General features: G+C 43.4%; 1 protein-coding gene across 19 annotated transcripts in view; it reads right to left on the bottom strand.

The window, feature by feature from the left end:
• The window catches only part of Carmil1 (capping protein regulator and myosin 1 linker 1), a 280,386-nt gene that overhangs the window by 158,075 nt on the left and 99,824 nt on the right, over positions 1–22,487 (bottom strand). For all 19 annotated transcript variants that reach the window (XM_063276423.1, XM_063276428.1, XM_063276429.1 and 16 more), the window contains 2 exons: positions 9,091–9,141; positions 4,515–4,574 (listed from right to left, as the gene is read on the bottom strand). In XM_063276423.1, coding sequence (XP_063132493.1) covers positions 4,515–4,574; positions 9,091–9,141 — 111 coding nt within the window. The remainder of the gene's footprint in view (positions 1–4,514; positions 4,575–9,090; positions 9,142–22,487) is intronic.

The following is a 22,487-nucleotide window of genomic DNA, read 5'->3' as shown; positions in this document are numbered from 1 at the left end:
ACAAAACAAAAAACAAATGGAGGATCGGAGAAATGGCTCAGTAGTTAAGAACAATGACTACACTTCCAGAAGACCTGTTCATTCCCAACACCCACATGGTAGCTCACAACTGTCTATAACTCCAAGATCTGACACCTTCACACAGACATACATGCAGGCAAAATACCAACGCACACAAAAGATAAAGTAAACACTCCCTCAATGGTCATGTTGCAATGCAGCCACAGGATATCATTGTCCTCATGACCTCACACAGACTAGAGAGTCAGGGGACTTGAGCCTTTCAAGTTACTGATCCTCCCTTGGGGTAACATGGGTTACTGAGTCTCAACCTTCAGAACACAGGCAACCAAATTGTGTACTTGATTTAAAACAAACAAACCACTGAGATTTATTTAATCCTAACTGCCATAAATGTTGTTTGTGTATGTGAGCATATGGGCAAAGGGTTGGGGGGGCCACAAGGTGACAGCGAGAGACAAGGGTGAGGCTACTGATAAGGCATCTGTACTTTACAAACACACTAGAAGCCACTAGTATGAAACACAGTGCGGAGTGAACACCACTAGGGACTGGAAATTAGGTCTAACCTGTAAGACTATAGGATCGTGCTATTGTCTCACTCTCAGCTCATCTCCCAAGCACACATCACTGGGTAATGCTCACAGAAACTCTCAAGTGCTGCATGTCAGGAACTCTCTGACAGAAAAGATCTGTGGCTGAAGCACACAGCTGCCTACCTAGTCCTCGTACGTGGACAGCATACTAAGGTGACAAGACTACAGCTTATGGAACGGTGAACTCCCAAGGCCATAGGGGAAACTTCATCTTGCTGTGCCAACATCTTCTTCATAATTAAATACTACAGTCAAATCATACTTTCACTATACACTTGGCATTAGCATTTACTAATGCCCTCTGAATCACAAACAGACATTCCTCAATAGAGAGCAGCCTAGGATGACATCACCATTCCGTCACTCATGAGTGAAGACTCACTCCTACATGGCAAACATATGTTGCCGTGAGTTGTTCTTTTCTTTTTCAAACTCTAGCTTTGGAAAAACCATAAAATATTGCTCTCAGATGAACTATGGAAAAATTCCAAGTATTTGTATGTAATCTCAGCTGTCATAAATGACAGTTTTGACTGTTTCTTTTTAAGACTATTACCAATAGCCAAACAAACACATGCGGTTAAGAGGTAAAACTTTTATAAAAATAAAGATCAGAGGAAGAACTTATGTGACAGAAAAGCAATTCAACCAGAGAACAAGTTTTTTGAGATGATCAATAAAATAAATGTCTAATAAAAGTAACCCATCCGTATCAGTAATGATTTCTACAGATGCCACAAGTGAAGACTGTGAGCCATTCAGGGAAGAGTGACATCACCTCAGAGCATAGACAACTTCCAAATGTCTCAGGAAGGATTAATGCTAGTTCTGGTCTCATAAAGAGACATACATAACAGAGACTACTTCTTAGTTCATACAGTAACTCCATGACCATGCTAACACCGATTGGAGAAAGAAGAGAAAAATGGAAAACGGCAATCTAGTATCTCAAACAGCAGTGCAAAAACTCTTTCCTAAAGTTTAACACATAGAATATGTGTGTAACCTAAGTGGGATGGAGATATAGATAGATAGATAGATAGATAGATAGATAGATAGATAGATAGATAGATAGATAGATAGATACATAGATAGAGACATAGATAGAGACATAGATATAGATATAGATATATGTCTGTGAAAGGCTAATAGATAAGATGATATTTTTTAATTAAATGTAATTTAATAAAACTAAAATGCATACTTATAAAAAATGATGGAGATGATAAAGGGAGTATAGCTACCAGGTTACTATAGTAAGATAAACACAATATAAAAGCAAAATCAATTATATTTTCAATATAGTCGGCAATATTATATATAAAAAGGTAACATGTTCTGACTCATGGGGATTATCCTAGGAATGAAAGATTCCATATAAATTAATTAATTAAATTAAATAAAATTCCTCTTGGAAGGGAAAGGAGAAAATCCTTAAAAATAATCACTTCAATCTCAGGAAACAGAGAAAAACATTGGATAAAATTCAACACTGGTGCTGATAAAAACCCAACTATATATAGAAAGGAATTCTCCTAACTAGGTACAATCATCCCCAGAACAAATCTACAGATAATGTCATATTTTGTAGTGAAAGAATGAATCTCCCTTAGAGATTAGGAAAGAGGCAGGAAGATCTGGTTGGGCCACTTCTCTTCTGCGTTGTCCTGAGGGTGCTGGCTCGGGTTACTAAAGTCTGAGATTTGATTCTACTCCACCTGGAGACCAATGGCTTGACCTGTTTCTGTTCCACAGATGCTCCAAGGAGCCAGGAAGCTCCTTGTTGACAAAGTTAATGAATGGCATAGCAAAGAGGCATGGGCACCATGATAGGCTCCCCAGAGCTCTATGTTCTACAAGAAGGACATGGGAGATTCAGGTGGATGCCTCTGTGTACGTGTATGTGTATGTGTATGTATGCATATGTGTGTGTCTACTCTACAGGAACTATTACGTATATGCAGTTTCCTGTTTTCATGAGAAATGGTAAGTAAGCCTGGTCTTTCATAAAAAAACATTCCTTCTTTTCACAAGGTAGCTCACTGCAAAAGAACTTTGGAAAATGTCCTAGGTAAAAAAGAAGTCAGTGTACTGAATTCTGAATACATCCAGCCAGCTGTGTAGGAGCGTATACATTCAGGAGTACCTCCCCGTGGGAGTAAAGACAAGGAAAGAAAAGCTAACCATATTCACATAGATGATGATACCATCTCTCTAGGAAACAATGGAATCTGTAAGAAACGCTGGCCTACCAGGTGAGCATAGTACGGTGAGCAGAATGTGAGACCAAAATGCCAAAGTCAATTATTTATATCCAGAATATTGTTTTTAAATGTAGAAAAGGGGGTAGAAAGACCCTATTTACTGTTAAAAAGGCAAAAATAAAAGAAACCTTATCTATGTTCAGGGGGACATAAAAGGAACATTAAACACACAGCTTGTCTCTTTAAAGAAAGATGCTTGCCTGTTTCCCATCCAGAGTGCTGGGAAAGGGTGTAGTTTACCACCTGGTGATCCTTTGCTATCTGTAGGGACTGGCTACAGAATATCCCCCAGAATATGTTTGACTCTCCCAGACTTTCCCCCCACAAATCTTGAACATTATTTCTTAGTCCACAAAACGCATCCTTATGAGAGATGCCACTTGTACTTTACAACACCATAAGAAACTTCTCTGTTATCCCAGAGCCAAACCAGTCTTGATTCCCACGGGCAGCATGTTTATCGTAGTCATTCTCCCTAGACTCTTATCTTGAGCATTGTTTCCGAGTCAACAGAACCCATCTTTAAAGAGTTTCAATGTAAATATATAGTAAGCTTTACATATGTGACTGAGTTCATTGTCATCAGAAAACTTTTCTCTGAAACTATGATGTGCTTAAATGAAGCTAAAATAACCCGGCATCAGACTCCAGAGGTCTAGCCCAGAGTTGGCTCACTCAGTCAGGCTAAATCAAGTTTTATTCATATCTCACCCAGATCCTTTCCCTGCTAGCCATGATGCTGGCTGGGACCTACACACACATGTCCAAAGACTGAGCATAAATATTGACAGCAGCCGGACCTGGCACAGTCAAAGCTGGAAACTGCCTGTCCCAGATGAAAGGGTAAAAAGACTGACGTATCCATGAAATGTACACCACACAGCGACAGGAAGTAATGATACACTAAGACAGGCAATAAATCCACCTCGAAATAGTTAAACCGAATGAGGAAGGCAAGACTTCATATGATCCCATCCATATGAAGTCTTATAAAGTGGGACCCATGTTCTGTTGGCAGCAGAAAGCAGGTGCCTGCAGATGGGGAGGAGACGGAAGATGATAGGTTTACCCATCATCCTGACTGGACTAGGAGTTTCGTGGATATACATGTGCCAAAAGTTATCGAATCTTGCACTTCACTGCTGCAAATGAATCTACTTTTAATCTGCTTTAAAGCACCCAAAAGAAATCACATCATTTCCTTCCAAAAAAGATTTTCATAAAGTCAGGCATGTGGCTCATACCTGTGTTCCCCATACTTAGGAGGCTGAGGCAGGGAGATTGTTGAGAACTGGAGGCCAGCCTTGTCTAGGGTAGAGGTACCTTACATAATACTTTATAAAAGCCATGAAGCTGTGGTGTTCATCTGTTGTACAGTGTGAACAAATGGACAAGGCGGCAGCTGGCATGGAGCAGATGGGCTCTCCTGAATTCCATTTTTCTCCTCAGAAGTGCTCCTCTCCACTAACCACACAGCCTCTGCCATTTCCCCTCCTAAAATGCTACTCTCCTCTTGCTTTTCAGTTGTGTCTCAAAAAAACAAAACAAAAACAAAAACAAAAACAAACAAACAAACAAACAAATCTTCATTCATGTGATCACACAGTGCCAGGCTCCTAGGGCTCATACTCACCTGAGTAGGTTTGTGGCAGATGACTCCATGAATCTCTAGATAGCTGAAGGTTAACTCGAGCTGCAATGAGGGGGAGGGGAAGCAGAGACCTTTAATGAGGGCTTTGAAACATATCATTTGAGGTTCAAAACATTATAATCAGAACTACCCCAAGGCTAAGTAAGGTTTGTGCATCTTCTGAGGACAGGCTGCTTGGTAACCTCTGTCCACCATGACAGAGCTGGGATTTATATCTCAATGGAGGTATTACCTACCTCACAAACAGAAGAGAGGAAGCGGCATGCCTGACCTTTACAGTTGCCTAGGCTCAAAACAGAGGCAAGGCCTGCACTCTACCCCACTGTGTATACACTGGCAAATGCCTATGGGACACCAAGCCACCAAACACATACCTTCCCCCCTTTCTCTACAATGTTGCATCAGAAAGCCTCAGTGCTCGTGGCCTGGCCCTTCTTCTTCTTTGTGTTACACTCCACTCAATTACTAAAGTCATCTTCTTCTCAAACATTCATAAAACTCCTGTTTTAGGTGGATTTGGATAAATATATTTATGAATTTTAAACTATGTCCAATGGCATGTATAGTTAAACAAAGATACCCTTCTCTGTGTTTTCACAAATTATTTCTTTTCTGTATTTTTATATTTTTATTTTATGATGCTAGGCACCAAACCCAGAATGTGCAAACCAGACAAATACCCTACCATCCAGCTGCCTTTTTGAATTAAGAAGCCTCCCTTCATTTCTTCTCCTGTGATCTTCTGTCCTAAACATTCTCCAGACTGAAGTACATTTCCTGAACTATCTGTGATCACTAACCTTTCTCCTAGTTTTGCAGACTGTCATCTCATTACACCAAATAGTCACAGGATATGAGACTGGAAGACGTTGGAAAATGACTAGAACATGCATGAGCCCTATCTCCCATTAAAGCTAGACACACATATGTGTCCTTTGGTACCACTGGGGGTTTCTAGGAATGCCCAGAGACACCACAATCTTTAGATGTTCAAGTCCCTTAGAGAAGGGCACCCTGTGCATGTTACATACGTCCTCCTAAATTCTTAAAGTCATCTTTACAGCTCCTATAACGTCTACTACAACGCAGTGCAGAGTGCTTAGCAGTAATGTGTTGCCTGGGAAAGAATGAAGAGAAAGTATCAGGAGCAGGTACTGTGTTTCCACACATTTGGGATCCATATAAATGGAACCCACAGATGTGAAACCAGTAGCCACAGAGGGCCAGCTGTCATGCTTAAGGCACAAGTGCAATCAACCCACAGGGACTGAACTCTGCTCTTATTAAAGTAGAAGATATCAAAGTTAAACACCTGGAAGCACAGTGATATCTAGAAGTAGAATCATAGGACTTGGTGTGGTGGCTGATGTCTGTAATCCCAGAACTCAGGAGGTTGAGACAGTGGGATTACCATGAGTTTGGAGCCACTTGGACTACATAGCAAGACTTTATTAGGGAAGGAGGTACATAAGAATGAATAAATGAACTTATTTGTTCATATTCACCTAGTTGATACGTCTGAACAGCATACTATGTGCCACACTGGAAACTCTAAGGGGAACAAGATATGTCTCCTTTTATGAGCTATACGCACACTTGAGGGCCATATTTTGAACTAATGCAACTTTTCTACCTAATGTTACCAAGAGCTACATCTGGGTTAAATTCTTTAAAGTATAGCAGAAAACTTGTCCTAAGAGAGCATACTTGCCTACCTGTATTACTTAAAATACATAAACATGTGCAAATGTGCCTTCACAGTCCACTTCTTTTTGCAGTGGTAAAGCTTTTGAGTCAAGCATGACATGCCCTTTGAACTAGAGAACCTGGAGTGGAGGATAGGGCTCAGCTGGTAGAACACTTATCCAGTATGCACAGACCTCTGGGTTGGACTCCCAGTGCCACATCAACCAGGTGTGCTGTTACCTGCCTGTCATCACAGCATTTGGGGAAGAAGAGGCAGAAGGAAGTGGAGTCCAGAGACCTGACTGGGCTACATGAGACCCTGTCTCATAAAATAAAATAAATAAAGTAAAAGAGAGCATTTGAAGGCACCTGCTCTGTAGGTGAGGACAGGCATTTCTAGATTGTGCTTCTTTTGTACTCCAGCTCTGTGTACGGTAACAGTGGTGTGGGCCTCAAACTGTCCATTTTCTCAGTAACTGCTTCCATTAGCCTCGACTATCTCCCCACTTGTATATGCAGTACCTGTTGCTGTGGAAACGACCTCTCATTTGAAGTGCCTGACAAAACTGCTACATAAAGAGTGGACCATGGACCCTACACTGTCATTGAATCCAGCAGACACAGAGTGCATACACAGCCATGAACACTGCACTGACATCAGTTACTAGCTGAGAATGGATTTTGTGAATTTGTCTTGAGAGAGGGACCACAACTAAGATGCTTGGTCTGGGCTAGCAGAACCAGGGAAGCCTGGTGAGACTGCAGGTGGTCCTTGAAGAATAACCTCAAGTTCCCCCTGTCTCATAATTCTGGATGAACCAAGAGGTGGGAAGGGAAGGGACCAACATTAAGTAAAGGAAGATGGACTTAAGGCAGGGCTGGGGATATAACTCGGTAGAATGCTTGCCTAGTGTGCATGGTGCATGAGGCACTGGATTTAATCCCAAGCACCACAAAAAAACCCTTTCCTCTGCCTACCCTTGCTCTCCCATTCTTTTTTAAACTGTCTAGTACTCACTGTACTACCCAGGAGTACCTCAAATTCACAGCAGTCCTCCTGTCTCCAACTCCCCCAAACATTGGAACTATAGGTATGTGTCACCCTGCCTAGCTATTTCTTCATGACTGAGACATGTGACTCAAGTGTGTACATATGTCCACACATTTGAGATATCCCAGGCTTACCCAAATATTACCCAGGATTCTCCTCTTTTTCTTTTCCAAATACTATCTCTCACATTGCCCAGGCTAGCCTTAAACCTACAATGTAGCCCAGGCTAGCCTGGAATTTATTACATAGCTGAGCTTGACTTCCAATCCTTGAACCTCCTGCCGCCACCACCCCAGTGTTAGAATCACATACAAGAATCACTATGCTGGGCTTTGGAGCTCTCCTTTCATTAGGGCAAGTAACTTTTATTCAAACCCATATATCTCCATCTGCAATAATGCAGCATTAGCTTTGTTACATACTGCCTTCCTCCACTGCCTCTGCCAATTTTCTGTTTTAAGGCTTGCTAGGTAGCTCAGGCTGGCCTAAAACCCAAGATCCCGCTGTCTCATAATTCTGGAGTGCAACACTACACCAGCTCTGCCTTTGGTATTTTTTGAGAGTTTAGTCCAACCTTGTTGCCATAGTAACTAATTAGTCTATAACACAGGGATGGTGTCAATTTACATGTCAAAAGGGTTGGAGCCAAAAGTCTCTTTCCTTATTGAAGCTAGTAAGAGTTAAAACTTGGAGCAAAGTCTGTAACTCACACCTGAGAAAGGAGAATTGCTATGAGTTTAAGGTGGGGGGGGGGGGGGGGATACATAAGGAGCACAGGACAGAGTAAAGACTGAGGAAAGGGAAGGGAAGAGGGGGAAAGGAATGGGGAGGGAGAGGAAAATAGAGGGGAAAGGGAGGAAGGGGAAGAAAGAAGGTAAGACATAAGAGAAGGATGAAGGATGGGGGGAGGGAGGAAGGAGGAGGGAAGGGGAAGGAAAGGAAGAAGAGTGGGGAAGGTAAGAAAAAGGGAGGGGAGGGTTGAAAAGGAAAGACAGAGAAGGAGAAGGGAGGAGTGGGTTAGGAGGGAGAGGAGGATAATGGGAGGAAAGAAGAGGGGAGGGTAGAAATGGAAAGGGTTGGGAAGGCAAGGAGACAGGGGGGAGCAGAAGCAAAGGGAAGAAAGGGAAGAGGGGGAGGAGGGGAAAAGGGAGAGGAGGGGGAGGAAAGGAAGGAGTGGAGGGGAGGAGAGGAGAGGGGATGGTAGGGGAGGGAAGGGGAGAGGAAAGACAGAGGAGATGGGAGGGGAGAGAGGAGGGGATAGGAGAAGAGTTTGAAGTGTTCTTTTTCACAGGCAGACTGGAAAGGGTACAGAGCTCACAACCCTGCAATGCACCCTTTAGAATCATGAAGATTATTTCCCACATGTCAAAACCTGATTGATAAAAGCTGCTACTGCTGGACTGAAGCAAATATGAAAGGGAGTTGACACAGCACATGTAAGGGAGAAAAATGACTGGGACAAAGAGCCTGGGGACATGGGACACAGCATGCTTCACCACACTTCTTGGGAAACCTCTACCCACAGAGTTGAGAGGAAATGAAAGGCAACCTTTATGGCAAGCTTCAGGGACATTCTGAAGAGGAATGTGCAGAGATAACCCTGACACATCAGCCTAAATTCTATGCTCTATGGAATGGATCTGGAATGTATGTATTTTACAGCAGGCTGGCTCAGCCAGCAGGTAGCATGCATTCCAGAACAGCCATGCAGGCAACTTAACATATTTGGAAATAACATCATATCAAAATGTCAAAGCTTGGATATTGACAAAAGAGTGTGTCTGTCAATCCATGTCAGAAGGGGAACTCATGGCTGCTTACCTTGGTGGGGATGCGTGCTGACAGGAGGAAAGCTCGGCATGATGTGAGCACCTATAACACAAAAGCGGAAGTTGTCCTCAGTACTACACATGAACCTGAAGGGTTTCAGTCTTACTGCCTGACTTCAAAGATACTAATGCCCTATTACCACCATGGCAGGGGACAGGATTCGGGGTTGGGATGTGGCTTGGCTCTTACCCTAAAAGGGTAAGTGACCTGGGACATCTTCTTGGTCCTATAGAATCAGTTCCAGTCCAGGTGTGCCTATGTGGAAGCCTATAGTGAACAGTAACCTATGAACTCTCTGACAAGCAGTTGGTCCCAAGACTAGATCAGTAGTGGGCAAGCACTGAAAGGCAGTTAGTTATCTTAGAGCCCTAAGTCAGATACCTCAACACCAAACAGTGAAGGCCCTGCTGCCTTCTCTTTTACACTTCCCGAATGCCATCACCCATGTTTGCCCTCCTGCTTACCACCATCAGAAAACAGACTGATAACATTTAGGAAACACAGGCAGAACAATCAGACCAGTTTCCAAGAGACCTTCTCCAACTTTGCCTCCTTGAACAGGATATTATTGAACTTCCTTTGTGACAATCAGCTAATGATATATGTACAATATAGGATCCTATGGCTTATACACCTCTCCTGCTACCCAGCGGACCCCTCTTGAATATAAAGGAGCTGATGCCTGGCTTTGAGCAGGGTACCTGTCTATTATCTAACTGGGCTCTCTGCACGTTAGAGATCCCCATGGGCTTCATGAGCTTCCGAAGGAAAAAGAACAGAGGCCAGAGCCCTGCAAGCAGTAACAGCAGAATTATCTTCCTTCATTTTCCAAAGAGCTTCCTAGTTTAGCAAATGAGACTTAGGTCCTGATCCAGGAATTCCAGGTTTGAATAGAATCTTAGAAGCTACAGAACGGAACAGAACATAGAAATGATATAGTTCAATGGTTGGCTCAGCTAGCATGCACCAGGGCCTAGGTCAGTCACCAGTAATAAGGAAGAGGGAAGGGAGCTACGCCAGGATCTATTCGTACCTAAAATATTCACTGCTTGACTTTAAAAGTGGGTCTTCTCTACACAACCCTAATAAGTCCTGAGAATAAAGGCAATAGAGGTGTTTACATTTGAAGATGCTGTGTCAATCGCAGCCCTTGGAGGCCAGACAAAGAAGCAAAGCAATAAACATGAGAAATGTCAAGATGAGTGCAGGCAGCATGGTGGGTCACAATGACAAATGCAGGATACAGAAACCCTAAGAGGAGAAGACATCTTTCGGCTGATGGCTCAAGAAGTCATCCACAACCACTTGAGCTCACTGTCTCTGAGCCTATGCTGAGGAACAGCATAGCAGGAAGTGTATGGTGGGGCACAGCTGTGACCACTTGCTGGGAAACATGAAAAATAGAGAGAGCCAAGAAACCAATGCTTTCGTGAGTCAATTCCTGCTCTGCACACTGAACAGTCTGACGTGTGCCTGTGTTTAAGCTATGGGAGAAACACTCTTTATTCCCTTTTTGGAGCACAAGAAGCTGAGGCAGACAAAGATTATGACCTTGCACAGCAGGAAGGGGCTTCCATGGGATCTGAGTGCTGACTCCCTCATCTCCCTGTCTGCTTCCTGGATGATGTGTGGTGAGCAGTTCTGCCATATTTTCTACTGTTTCACAGCAATCATGACAGCATATGGCAGAGCTGGAATTCTGATCAGATGCTCTAGCTACACTTCCGGAGTGCTCCACACTCCAGATTCTAATCTTTCCTTTCCTTTAAGAATCAGATTCCTCTGGAAATGGCACATGTGGAACCACAAACAAGTCACAGAACTTTAAAGCCTTATGAAGCAAATGGATACAAATCTGCAGCCAAAGGAATGACTGGTAGCCTAAGAAAAAGGTTGAATTTCTACTGGTGAGTCAGACTGCCTTCCTGCCACCATCTGGTCATGGCTATATCTCTCTCATTGTCTCCACATGTCCCTGCCTTCCTGGGTGGAGAGACTAGGCTCTCCATTCTTCTCCTCAGACTCCCTTTCTGCCAATGCTGCCACTGTTCCCACCAGGTCTTTTTGTATCTTCCTTCAACCTTCTCTTTCCTTTACTGTCTACTCTTGCTTCAGCCCTTTCCTTCCCACCGTTTTAATGACTATAGATCCTGGGTTGTCTTGATACCATCTGCGGAAACAAAAAAGACACAAATCATAGAAGAAATACTGCCTTCCTGGAGAGTACTGCATGTGCAGCACAGACACAGAGGCAATGCGAACAAACTATGAAGGAGAATGAAGAGATGCCTTTGGACATCATTATACAAGGAGCACATGGGTAATTAAGCACTTACAAGGTCCCCTGTGTGCACCTAATTAATAAGGCTTAAAAACAAATCTCAAAACACACACTTAAGCAACTGAACAGGGCAGCATATGGCATTGTGAACCTTCCTACCCTGCGGCCTTGGGATAAATACCTCCCTCCACCAGCCACCCAGGTTAGCAGACCAGTAAGTGGGTCCTGTCCTAGGATCAAGTGCCATCCTCTTCCACAAGAGGCATCACAAGGTATTTCTGCAGGCCACAGGATGGGTATCAATTAATATTAGAACATTAGTACATAGTATTAAACAAAAAAGAAATGGAAAAGAAAAACAAAACATGCATTCCCTTTGAATAAGAGCCATTTCTTAGATATTGGAAAACATATTCATTTCTAATGATCATACTGCCTTCATCCTGGAATAATCAGGCTCACAGTCTATGGCCCCATGTGCTGACTTTCTATCTGAACAAGTGTTTGTGGCCATGCTATATAAGTACACAGTTCAAAATAACTTGTTTGAGAAAAGACTCACCCAGGAGAAAGCCCAGACTTTGAAGGAAGACAGACAAGCTATGAAATTTTCGTCCTGACCTTCTGGGAGCCAGCTATGGTCCCTAGAGTCATACAGCAGTTGTAACAAAGCAGAAGTGAAGTACAGCAGATCTTTAAGGCTCAGTTCATCTTTTCTCAAGACTGGTGGTCTGAGAGCATAGTGGGTCCTCATATCTGGACAAGACTGAAGGTGCTACCATTCTGAACATGCCTCTTCTTCATCAGCAAACACTGAGTCAATAAATAAGGCTCCAGCCACCCAGAAATCCCCATCCAAGCAGTCTCCAAACTGCTCCAGGATATAGCCCTAGAGGATTTGCAGGCATTGGTATGGATTTCACCTACATGGGACCAATCAGCACCATGTCCATGGGGAGATGTGTTAGAGTAACCCTTCACCTTGGTGTGACCATATACCTCACAAGAAGCGACTTAGGGGAGGAGGGCTAGTTGGTCTTACAGTTCAAGGACTTACAATCCCTTGAGGCAGAGAAGGCACTGTGGGAGGAGTATTAAGTGGCTAGCTAGTGTCATTGTGTATAGCTAGATAGGAAGCAGAGAGTTACCAGAAAGGCGAGCAGGCCTCTTGCAGAAACCCATGCAGTGAGCTTTACCTCCTAAAAGTTCCACAACCTTCTCTAATGGCAGCCCAACTGGGGACCAAGTATTCAACCACATGAGCCTGTAAGGGATTCTTCATTTTCAAACCAAAACCTCCTCATTGACCATGACCTCCCTCATGGTCAAACCTTCTCATTTCTGAGGACATTTCCAAGATCAGCACTGAGACTCTTCTTGGGAACCCAGGTCAATATATGTGCTTAGATTTTGGCCTCAGAAAAATGTGGATTAAAGTCTGGTTCTCTCACTTTCTTCCACAAAGCTGACCTCTCCAGTAGGAAAGAGACAGCAGTGAGGAAATGAGGCTCCTCAAGCAAGAACAGTCACCCACTGAACCACCATGGCAAGGTGGGCAGGGTCACTCCAGCACCTAGCACACACCAAGTGAGCTGAAGCTTCTCCTGTAACTCTTTCTTTAGGTCCAAGGGTTAAGAAGGTCCACTTCCTCACTTTTGTTCAACCAAACAAAAGTCACAAAGAAACTAAGGCAAACCCTAAGTTGAAGTTTTCTGTCAAGACATAGGTTTTGACCTTGAACAAGAAGAGAGTTTTCTTGTAAAGTTAAAAAAAAAAAAAAGGAACAGGTGTCATGATAGCTCACACTTATGATCACACCTGGGGCACTGAGGCAGAAGGATCATTAAGCTCCAGACTTGAGCTGCTGAGTAAGACCTTGCCTATAAGAAATGAGGGAAGTGAGGTGTGGACAGTATATACACTTACTTAGCCAAGGGATCTTCATCACCAAGAACAAAGCCATCCCTGCCCCCCTACCTCCCTATAAGACTTGTTCTTCCACAGGTATTTAGTGTGCACCCCACATTTCCAACTTCAATGACATTTATCTGGTCTTCACTGAAAGGCAAGCATTAGCCCCTTTCATTCTAACAGAATCCAAATAGAAAGTCTCATCTGCAGTATTTTCTAAAAACTCCCTATACTGTTTGTTAGAGCACACAGCCCAGCAGAGCTGCCTACATTTCCTTACAGAGGTGATATATTCCAAGGTGGACTCTGGAACTCTCTCAGTAAATACTTTTAAAAATGGTACCCTTTTAACTTCATTGCCTAAATCCATGCTAGCACAGGCGGCGTGTTGAACTTTCAATAGGGTCTTATACCCTGAGGCATCTGCTAAATTCCAAGCAAACTCACACCAAGCAGTTTCTCTCTTCCAAATCCCCAGTTTCTTGGGCACCCTGTACAAGCCCGCTGTAATTTGAGTAAGGGGCACAGGCAAGTGGTAAGACTCATGGCCACCACTATAGAGAATTTTCAGTGGCAGATATTTTATTGAGAGGCCCCTGAAAGGTCATATGGTTGAAGGAATAGGACCTCACTTCTGGTTTTAAGCTCCCTAGAAGCACACACAGCCACAGTAGCCACCAGGATTTCTAGCTGAGGCAGGCGGACATTTTACCCCGAAGGAACATCAGAAATGCTTCAAGAAGGGCCACCCCAGGTTCCAATTCCCTTTTAAAACGGAAGCAACATTCTTGATTGCCAAGTGTGGGCTCTACTGTCACTAGTGAGTGTTCTCACTGCACCATGCAGCCTGGCACAGGATTAGCAAGACAGGCCATATGGCAGAAGCAGATACCCATCTATTTTGTGGAGTTTGGTGGGGAACGTTGCTTTTTTTTGGTTGTATTTTTAGTTTTATGATACGGAGGCTTGCTATGCCACCTAGGCTGGTCTTGAGCTTACAAGTTTCCTGCCTTCTAAGCACTGCAGGAAGTTGTGAGCTACCCCACAAGACAGCACAGCAGTTGAGAACACTTGCTGCTCTTCCAGCAATATTAAAACTTGTATAGTTGGGTCACCCAGGTACATTATTCACTCAGGCTAAACCTTGATGTCTCCCTTGTCCCTCAGTTTCATTGCTGAATATAAAGTGTATATAAACTGAATATAAAGTGTAGTGTGTCTGTATCCCCGTGTCCAGCTTCATATGTTTGTAAATAGTGTTTTATTGATATATAATCATACCAATTTGTTCAATATACCATCCCTGGCATTAAAAGAAATAACAATTATAATGTACTTGTGTGTGTCTATGTAGCAGCATGTACATATCAGTTTGTGTACACATCATGAAGGCTAAGAGGATACCTGATCCACTATAGCTGGAGGCAGAGGTAGTTTAAAGCCATTTGATGTGGGTGCTGGGTCTAAGAGAGTGCCTTGCTGTGGTTCCAGGCTTCAGCGTTTACTATTCCTGGACCCTGGAGCAAATGCCTAAACCTTTGCTGTGCTTCAGCTTCTTCCTCTGTGATTGAGAGCAATAAAGCTGGTGTGGTGGCACATTACCAACAATCCTGAGGGGCTGAAGCAGGCCCACAAGTGACTTTAAAGCCACAAAAAATAAGAGTTGGGTAGCTGGCTCAGTGGGTAAAGTATGTGCCATGAAACAGAAACAGAAAGAATGGTGTTAAATGCCAGGTAGACCCAGCAGCCAACCTGTGATCCCAGTGCTTAGAAGAGAGAGACAGGGGACCCATGGAACAAAGTGATTAGTCACACTAGCTGTATAAGTGAGCTCTGAGTTCAAGTGAGAGACCCTAATTCAATATGTGTAGTAGACAATGACTGAGGAAAACACCTAACATCAACTTGTGGTCCCCACATGAACACACATTACACACATCTGGATATGCAGGTACAGACAAACACGGACAACAACACACAGATGCAAACACATACATACTACACACACAAAATTAAGAATGAAAAAAGAGTATCTGTATTTTATAGAGCTATGAGATAAGTTAACCAAGCTAATACACAATGTGCTGAAAGGAAATCTGCTACATGGAACATGTTACATAGTATCTGATTATACTGTAATAAATGAATTTATAGTATGTCCATAATATAGAGAAACTGGTGGAAGAGAGAGCTAGATTTAGCCTGAGTGAATAAGCTAGCTGGGTGACCCAAGTGAATAAGTTTTAATGTCTCTGGAAGAGCAGCAAGTGTTCTTAACTGCTGAGCCAAGTTTCGGGGTGCTCTGATGCACTCTTCTGGCCTACACAGGCAATGCATACACTGTGTGTGTGTGTGTGTGTGTGTGTGTGTGTGTGTGTGTGTGTGTATTATTTTTATTAAAAAAGTAATGCACTTACTTAAAAGAGAGAGAGAGAGAGAGACAAACAGACAGACAGAGGCAGAGACAGACAGAAACAGAGAGAACATTACTCAGGGAAAGGAGGGTCATAGAACAGAACAAGGCCACTCTGGGCTGCACTGTGAGATCCTGTTACTGAAAAATGAATGAATGAGTAAAAATTGGTTGAAACCAGTCTCTAAGTTACATTCCACTATTCTCAACCCACTGCTTAGGCCCTCTCTGTGCTTCCCTGGTTCTGAGATTCTCCTGCCCTTGGTGTATGTGGACTTCTAGGAATACCAGGCCCCTGGTGGTAAATGTTTGCTGAAAGGATGTCACTCCTGTGGTCCCTGATTCTACAGAAAGGGACAAGAAGCTGCTGAGGTCAGCTTCTAATCTGGCGCCTGGCGCCAGCAATGGCTTTGTGCTCTAACACCTGTGCAAATCCTTTCTTCCCGCCTAGTTATTTCTGCTTACACTGAAATGGAATGTTTACACACAGCTTGTCAGACATAATCACTCCATTCTTCCTGCTATTCCATTACAGCAAGCTGGAAGATGTCAAGCATGAAAGAAACAAGCCAGTGGAACCTTTCCTCACCAGGTACACGTGTGCCTACGTCGGAACAATGGCAATACTTGATGCTTCTTTGTTTCTTTAATAGACGGCTCTCTCTGTGTAACACTGCCTGGCATAGGATTCACTGTGTAGACAAGGCTGGCCTCAAACTTACCACGATTGTCCTGTCTCTATCTCTTGAGTACTCAGATGACAGGAGTGAACCATCATGTCCAGACTCTTCTTAATGTAACTATACATCATATCCTCTTTCTAAAACCCAAGGTAATGCAAAATTCTCTAATCTAGCACCTGATTTTCTAATGACGTTTTTAAAAAGAGAGGAGTGGTACAAGGTTTTAATGACAATGCCCTAGTAGTGACACACAACCAGAAATGGATCTTCTTTTTAAGTGTCATAGGACTAGAGAGAGGGCTCAGAAGTTAAGAGCACTTACCACTCTTCAAAAGACCAACATCTGCTCCCAACACTCACATGAGGTGGCTAGAAAACACCTACAAGCCTGGCTCTGAATGAGCAGCACAAACAGAGAGCAACAGTGAGTGATGGACAGGAATACAGATCAATTGCATTCTCAGCAATCAAGACTAAGTTAAAGTTCTCCTGCTAATCCTTCTTAGAAGCTACATAGCTTCTTTAACTCCTTAGGTACATACATGTGTACACACACACACACAAACTCATACATGCACTAGTGCATACAACATAGAAACAGAAAAATAGAGATAAATAAAGGCATCATTACCTCAGGCCTTGGAATGGGACCTTCTCAGACCTAGGGTGAATATAAGTCAAATAAAAGCTTTAGACCCAGGTCAAAGGGTTTGTATGGAAGCTTCATGTGGAGGCATTTACCCATGCATGCCAGAATTTCTATCCAGACCTGCCAGTCCCTTCCAAATCTTTAGAAAGAACCAAGAGTGTATGAGGTATCCCTTCCAACTATCAACTATCATCATTTTTCCCTTGTACAGACCCTCTCCAGACCCCGAACGCATGCCAGAGTCCTCCATCCTGTGTGTTATGCCACACAAGATCACTCCAAAGGACAGACAGTAACAGTTACAGCTAGTGACTATGAGCAGTGCACACTTTGAGAGAGCGTGTCCTCAGATAAAAGGAACAATGATGACAGCTAACAAATGGTCACACACAGGACAATAATGTGAAGTGCCATTTGTCTTTGCCATCATTCTCTTGCCACACACACTTACATAATTTCAACTTAACCGCCTGTGTGTGTTTCCAGGTCTGCCCAGGGAAGAGCGGGTATCCCCTCCTCCTCCCTTTGTCACATTGGAATCTTCATCAAACAAGAAACCTGTGTTCTCTTTCCCTCCTCAGAGTGAAGTTACAAAATAACCTCCCGATCTGCAAAAGTGCAGGTGGCACCAAGCAGAAAGACCAGAATATGCTTAACGTTATTGCGAAATTTTTATTCAGGAGGGAGGGAGAATGACAATATACATTAATTTCAGAAATGAGACATAAGAAGTGAGGGGGATACAGTGGCTGCCAGCAACAATGAACAATGGGGTGGAATCCACACCAAGTTAAATTCTCCTGGTTACTCCTTGTCTGACCAATTTCTAACTCTTGACTTGGACACACCGTTAGCATGGCCGTTAGAGCAGGTAGAAGAATTAACCCAACTGAGGCACTGAAGACCACACACTCTCCTAGACATTATGCTGACTTCACATGTGGTACCAAGACTCTACTCTTCCTATATGGCCCCACATCTACCATTGGGAATCACGGTGCCTCCATTTGCTTATGATACTGCTTCCTGCAGATCAACCACCCTAGGATGAATTCTCACTACAAAACCTTACAAGCAGAGGACTTTAGGAAGCATTATCTCAGTGTTGGGGATTTAGCTCAGTGGTACAGCACTTGTCTAACAAGCACAAGGCCCTCAGTATCATCACTGTGCCCTGTTTTCCTCATCTGTAGACCTAAGGAGACACTGCATACCTCAACCAGGCTGTCATAAAGATGAACACAAAGTGTTCAGACTGTGATGGCATCGTCAGGCTCCTCAGGGCCTCTATCAGGTTGTCTTCCCACTGCTCGGCCCTCTTAACCATTCTACCACACCCTGGCCTGGGCTTGTTATTGCTTCAACTTCACCAAGATTTCCTTTCTATTTACTGATTGTAGTATGTGGGTTCAAACCTAGAGCTTCATAGACAATAGTCAAATGGTCAGCTGTCAGCTATCTCCCCAGGTTCTTTGAGGATTGCTAATTCAAGCATCCTATCCTCTGCCTGTGGCCTTCAAAGTCGTCCTCCTCCTCCTCCCCCTCCTCCTCCTCCTCCCCCTCCTCCCTCTCCTCTTCCTCTTCCTCCTCTTCTTCTTCCTCCTCTTCTTACTCCTCCTCCTCTCCCTCCTCCTCCCCTTCCTCCTTCCCCTCTTCTTCCTTCTCCTCCCAGGATGGGATTATGACCATCCCATCATAAGTACTCAGGACATCTTGCCTACCTTCACAGGATTGCCAAGTCATGAATAAAATTCAGCTGCCCTTCCATAGGGTGTTATCTGTGCACACTGAACAGTTCTTGCAGGCCTTCTTCAGCTTCCTTTCCCTTTTGAACACAATTTCTCAAAACAGGTTTGTATACTTTGCCTAAGGCTATGATACAAAATCACTACTCTAGTATTCAAAATTGACTGCTTTTCCACAACTCAACTGAAATTCCTCCATCAGAGTTCTTAACCAATTCTAGGTTGGTCTTGAGCTCCTCAAATCTGGCCACCCCCAACCCTCGTGTCCAGAGCCCCAGGGTTCCAGGTTTAGTATAGAATTCCTTGTTTTTAAATGCTCCCCTACCCATGCTTGCCACCCTATTCCTCTTTCCACATTTCAGCCTAAAGCACATCTTCAGAGAAGAACCTGAAACTTCTGGCTCCCCTGTTACAGGTCCCTGTCCTACCTTTCCTGAACAAGCTGAATCACTAGGATTGTCTATTTCCTATCTGCCAACACCACTAAATCATAAAGTATGTGGGAGCAAGAAGACTGGATCAGTGCCCACTATAGCACCTGGCACACAGCCTGCTTGCACCTCTGCCTCATAAACATTCATCTTTCTTCCAAGTCTTATTCCCAGCAACCAAAATTCTAGATTCTAGAAGGAGACAAGTGATCAGATAATCAGAATCACAGATTTTATTTTGCGTGTATGAGAGTATTTTGCCTGATAGCATGTCTGATGTATGCAGTGTCAGTGGAAGCCAGAGGAAAACATCAGACCATGAAGCTTGCAGACAGCTACGAGTTATCAAAGATTATAACTCAGGACTTCTGGAAGAGCAACCAGTGTTCTTAATCACTGAGCCATCTCTCCAGCCCCTGTGAATCTAAGTACAAATCTTGAGCTCTGTCTAACATTATCTACTGCATAGCATGTAACTAATACATCCTTCCAAGTTAATAATCATATCCCATAAGAAAAATGCCAGAAAATCTGCCATTTCGAGCTTACTTTCACCCTCTTCCCAAATACCTACTCACTGTCCAATGAAAAGAACAAGGAAAGAAACCAGTGGAGGACAGATATGGGGTGTCCATTGCTGACATCTGCCCATTGTCTGCTGTACCCAAAGACTAATGAAATACAGCTCTAGCCCTCTGCACTGTGCAGAGGCTGGGAATGTCATTTCCAGCAATGGATAGAGTTCAGGAAAATCTATTTTAATAAAGACTTTCAAATATCTGTTCACAGAAGTAAATGATTTATGAAGGATGGGTCAGGATCACAATTAGATTTTATAGGACATATAAAAATTATCATGTATTACTTTACTGATAATTAGTAAATAATTTAAGCTCTAGACAAGTCATCTTTTTAAACCAGGACACAGAATCAGGCTTGTTTGCACTCAAAAGGTAGAAGCAGAAAGAACACCAACTGTGAGGGTATCCTGAAAAGTCCCAGGTCAGCTAGAATTTCATAATAAAGAAACTTCATCAAAAATTTCAAAGACATAAAAAGCTAGGCAAGATGGAAAGACATACTAAGGCACAAACTTTGTTAAGATGGCATAATTTTTCTGCCTTAGAGCTGCAGCTATGTACAGAAGTGTATTTCTCAGAGAACAGAGAAATCAACATTTTTCTTACGGCCACTAAGTGTCCTGCCAAATGGGCAGAATTTTTGAAACCAAAAATTGCTTGCACTCAATGGGAAGAAGCAAAAGGTTGCAGAGTGTCAGTACAAGCAGGGCTCCTGCAGCAGCTCTGCTAGCAGCAGCCTGTCTGACTGCACCTCTCCCTCCCTCTTCCCTCCCTCCCAGTGTGGAGCAGCAGAAGTGGACCCACCTTCTTTAATGGCCCTAAGCCTTCCCAAGGTTTCCCCTCTGGGTCAGCAGCAGGTCAGATGCTAAACCGGGCATCTGTTACTAAACCACCAACTTCCAACACAGCAGACTGCAGGTGGATCCTTCTCCCATTACCTGTCTATGAACCTGTAGTAGTGACCTGGCTCCAAACCCTTCTGTGTCCTTCTAGGATGCTGGTGTGATGGCTACATCCAACAGAGACGCTGAGGAGACCTCTAAGACTCGGGGATGTCCCTGCCCTTCCACCCACATTCACCAAGAACCCTGGGTGAATGTAAAGGAAGGAATATAGGTCCCCAGGAGAGGCAGGCAGAGAAAAGCCTGAAACCAGAGAAACTTCAAAGTGTGGGTAGAAGCAGGCTTCTGCCTGAGGATGCTCCTTAGAAGGAAATGTCTCTTGTTTTTCTCTCTTGTAGATAACTAATTTAAATCTGTAGCAATCTTTGTTTCCCAAAATAATAGATTCCCTTTCAAAGCAGGTGTAGTGGCACAGTTTCTTAATCCTATGCACTTGGAAGAAAAGGTTGGAGGATTAGACTTTTAAAGTCATTTCCCATGACGGGGTGGGTGGACGGGGGAGAAGAACCCAAACAAACAAACAAAACAAAAAAGTATTCACTTTAATACACTTGATCTATTCCATTTTGGGGGTGGGGGTGATGAAATATTATCATAGTCATTCTTAAATATTTAAGTAAATAATTTACTCATTCAACAAATAACTACTCTGTGGGTACATGGTGCTAAGCACACAATATTAAAAGACCCAAGCTCTGCCTTGCAGTGGCTCCTAGTCTATTGGGAGGAGACACAGTCTAGATGAATAAGACATGGATACAAGACTGAAAATGAGTGAAATGGGGAAAATAACAATTTTTTTTTTTTGAGAAAAATAGGGCTGGCAATGATGGCACATCTGTAAACAGAACTCAGTCAAGGAATGAGGACTGCCACAAGTTCAAGGTCAGTCTGGGTTACAGAGTAAGTTTCAGGCCAACTCACCTACATAGTGAGATCATAAAGAGAGAAAGAGACATAAACAGAGAGAAGGATACAGCCTTGCAGTATGGGGGATTGGAACAGATGGTGGCAGGTGGCATCTTTAAGCAGCTTGAATCCGTCCAGCCTTCATCTGTGAACCAGAGCTAAGGCTGTCCCACAGCCCTCCATATCCAAATCCTGCCCAGAGAGAGCTGGTCTCCCAGGCATGCTGTCACTCCTAAACCACCAGGTGAGACCACCACTTTCATTCCAGAAACTGTCCAAAGAAGAACCTTCCAGAAGTGAACAGGGCATGGGTACCTTGGAGCAGCTGGGGACAGAATCCTTCCAGTCCCCAGAGCTAAGAATTTCTCACAGCCCTCCAAAACCAAATCCTGCCCAAAGAGAGCTCATATCCCAAGAGTGCTGACACCTAAGATCTCAGGCTCACAGACACAGAGGAAGGTCAGGCTCCAGTCAGAGACAGTAAGACCAACTAACACCAGAGATGACCTGATGGCAAGGGGCAAGCTCAAAAACCTACACAACAGAAACCAAGGCTACTCGGCATCATCAGAACCCAGTTCTCCCACCTCAGAAAGTCCAGGACACCACAACAAACCAGAAAAGCAAGATTCAGATTTAAAATCACATCTCATGATGATGGTAGAAGACTTTAAGAGGGACAGAAATAACTCCCTTAAAGAAATAAAGGAGAATACAGGTAAACAGGGAGAAGTCCTTAAAGAGGAATCACAAAAATCCCTTAAAGAATTACAGGAAAAACATCCAAACAGGCAAAAGAATTGAACAAAAATATCTAGGATCTAAAAATGGAAATAGAAGCAATAAAGAAATGACAAAGAAAGACAACCCTGGTGATAGAAAA

Source organism: Rattus norvegicus, chromosome 17, assembly GCF_036323735.1.
Source record: "Rattus norvegicus strain BN/NHsdMcwi chromosome 17, GRCr8, whole genome shotgun sequence".
NCBI classification, from domain to species: domain Eukaryota; kingdom Metazoa; phylum Chordata; class Mammalia; order Rodentia; family Muridae; genus Rattus; species Rattus norvegicus.
This window is presented reverse-complemented; position numbering and strand designations above follow the sequence as displayed.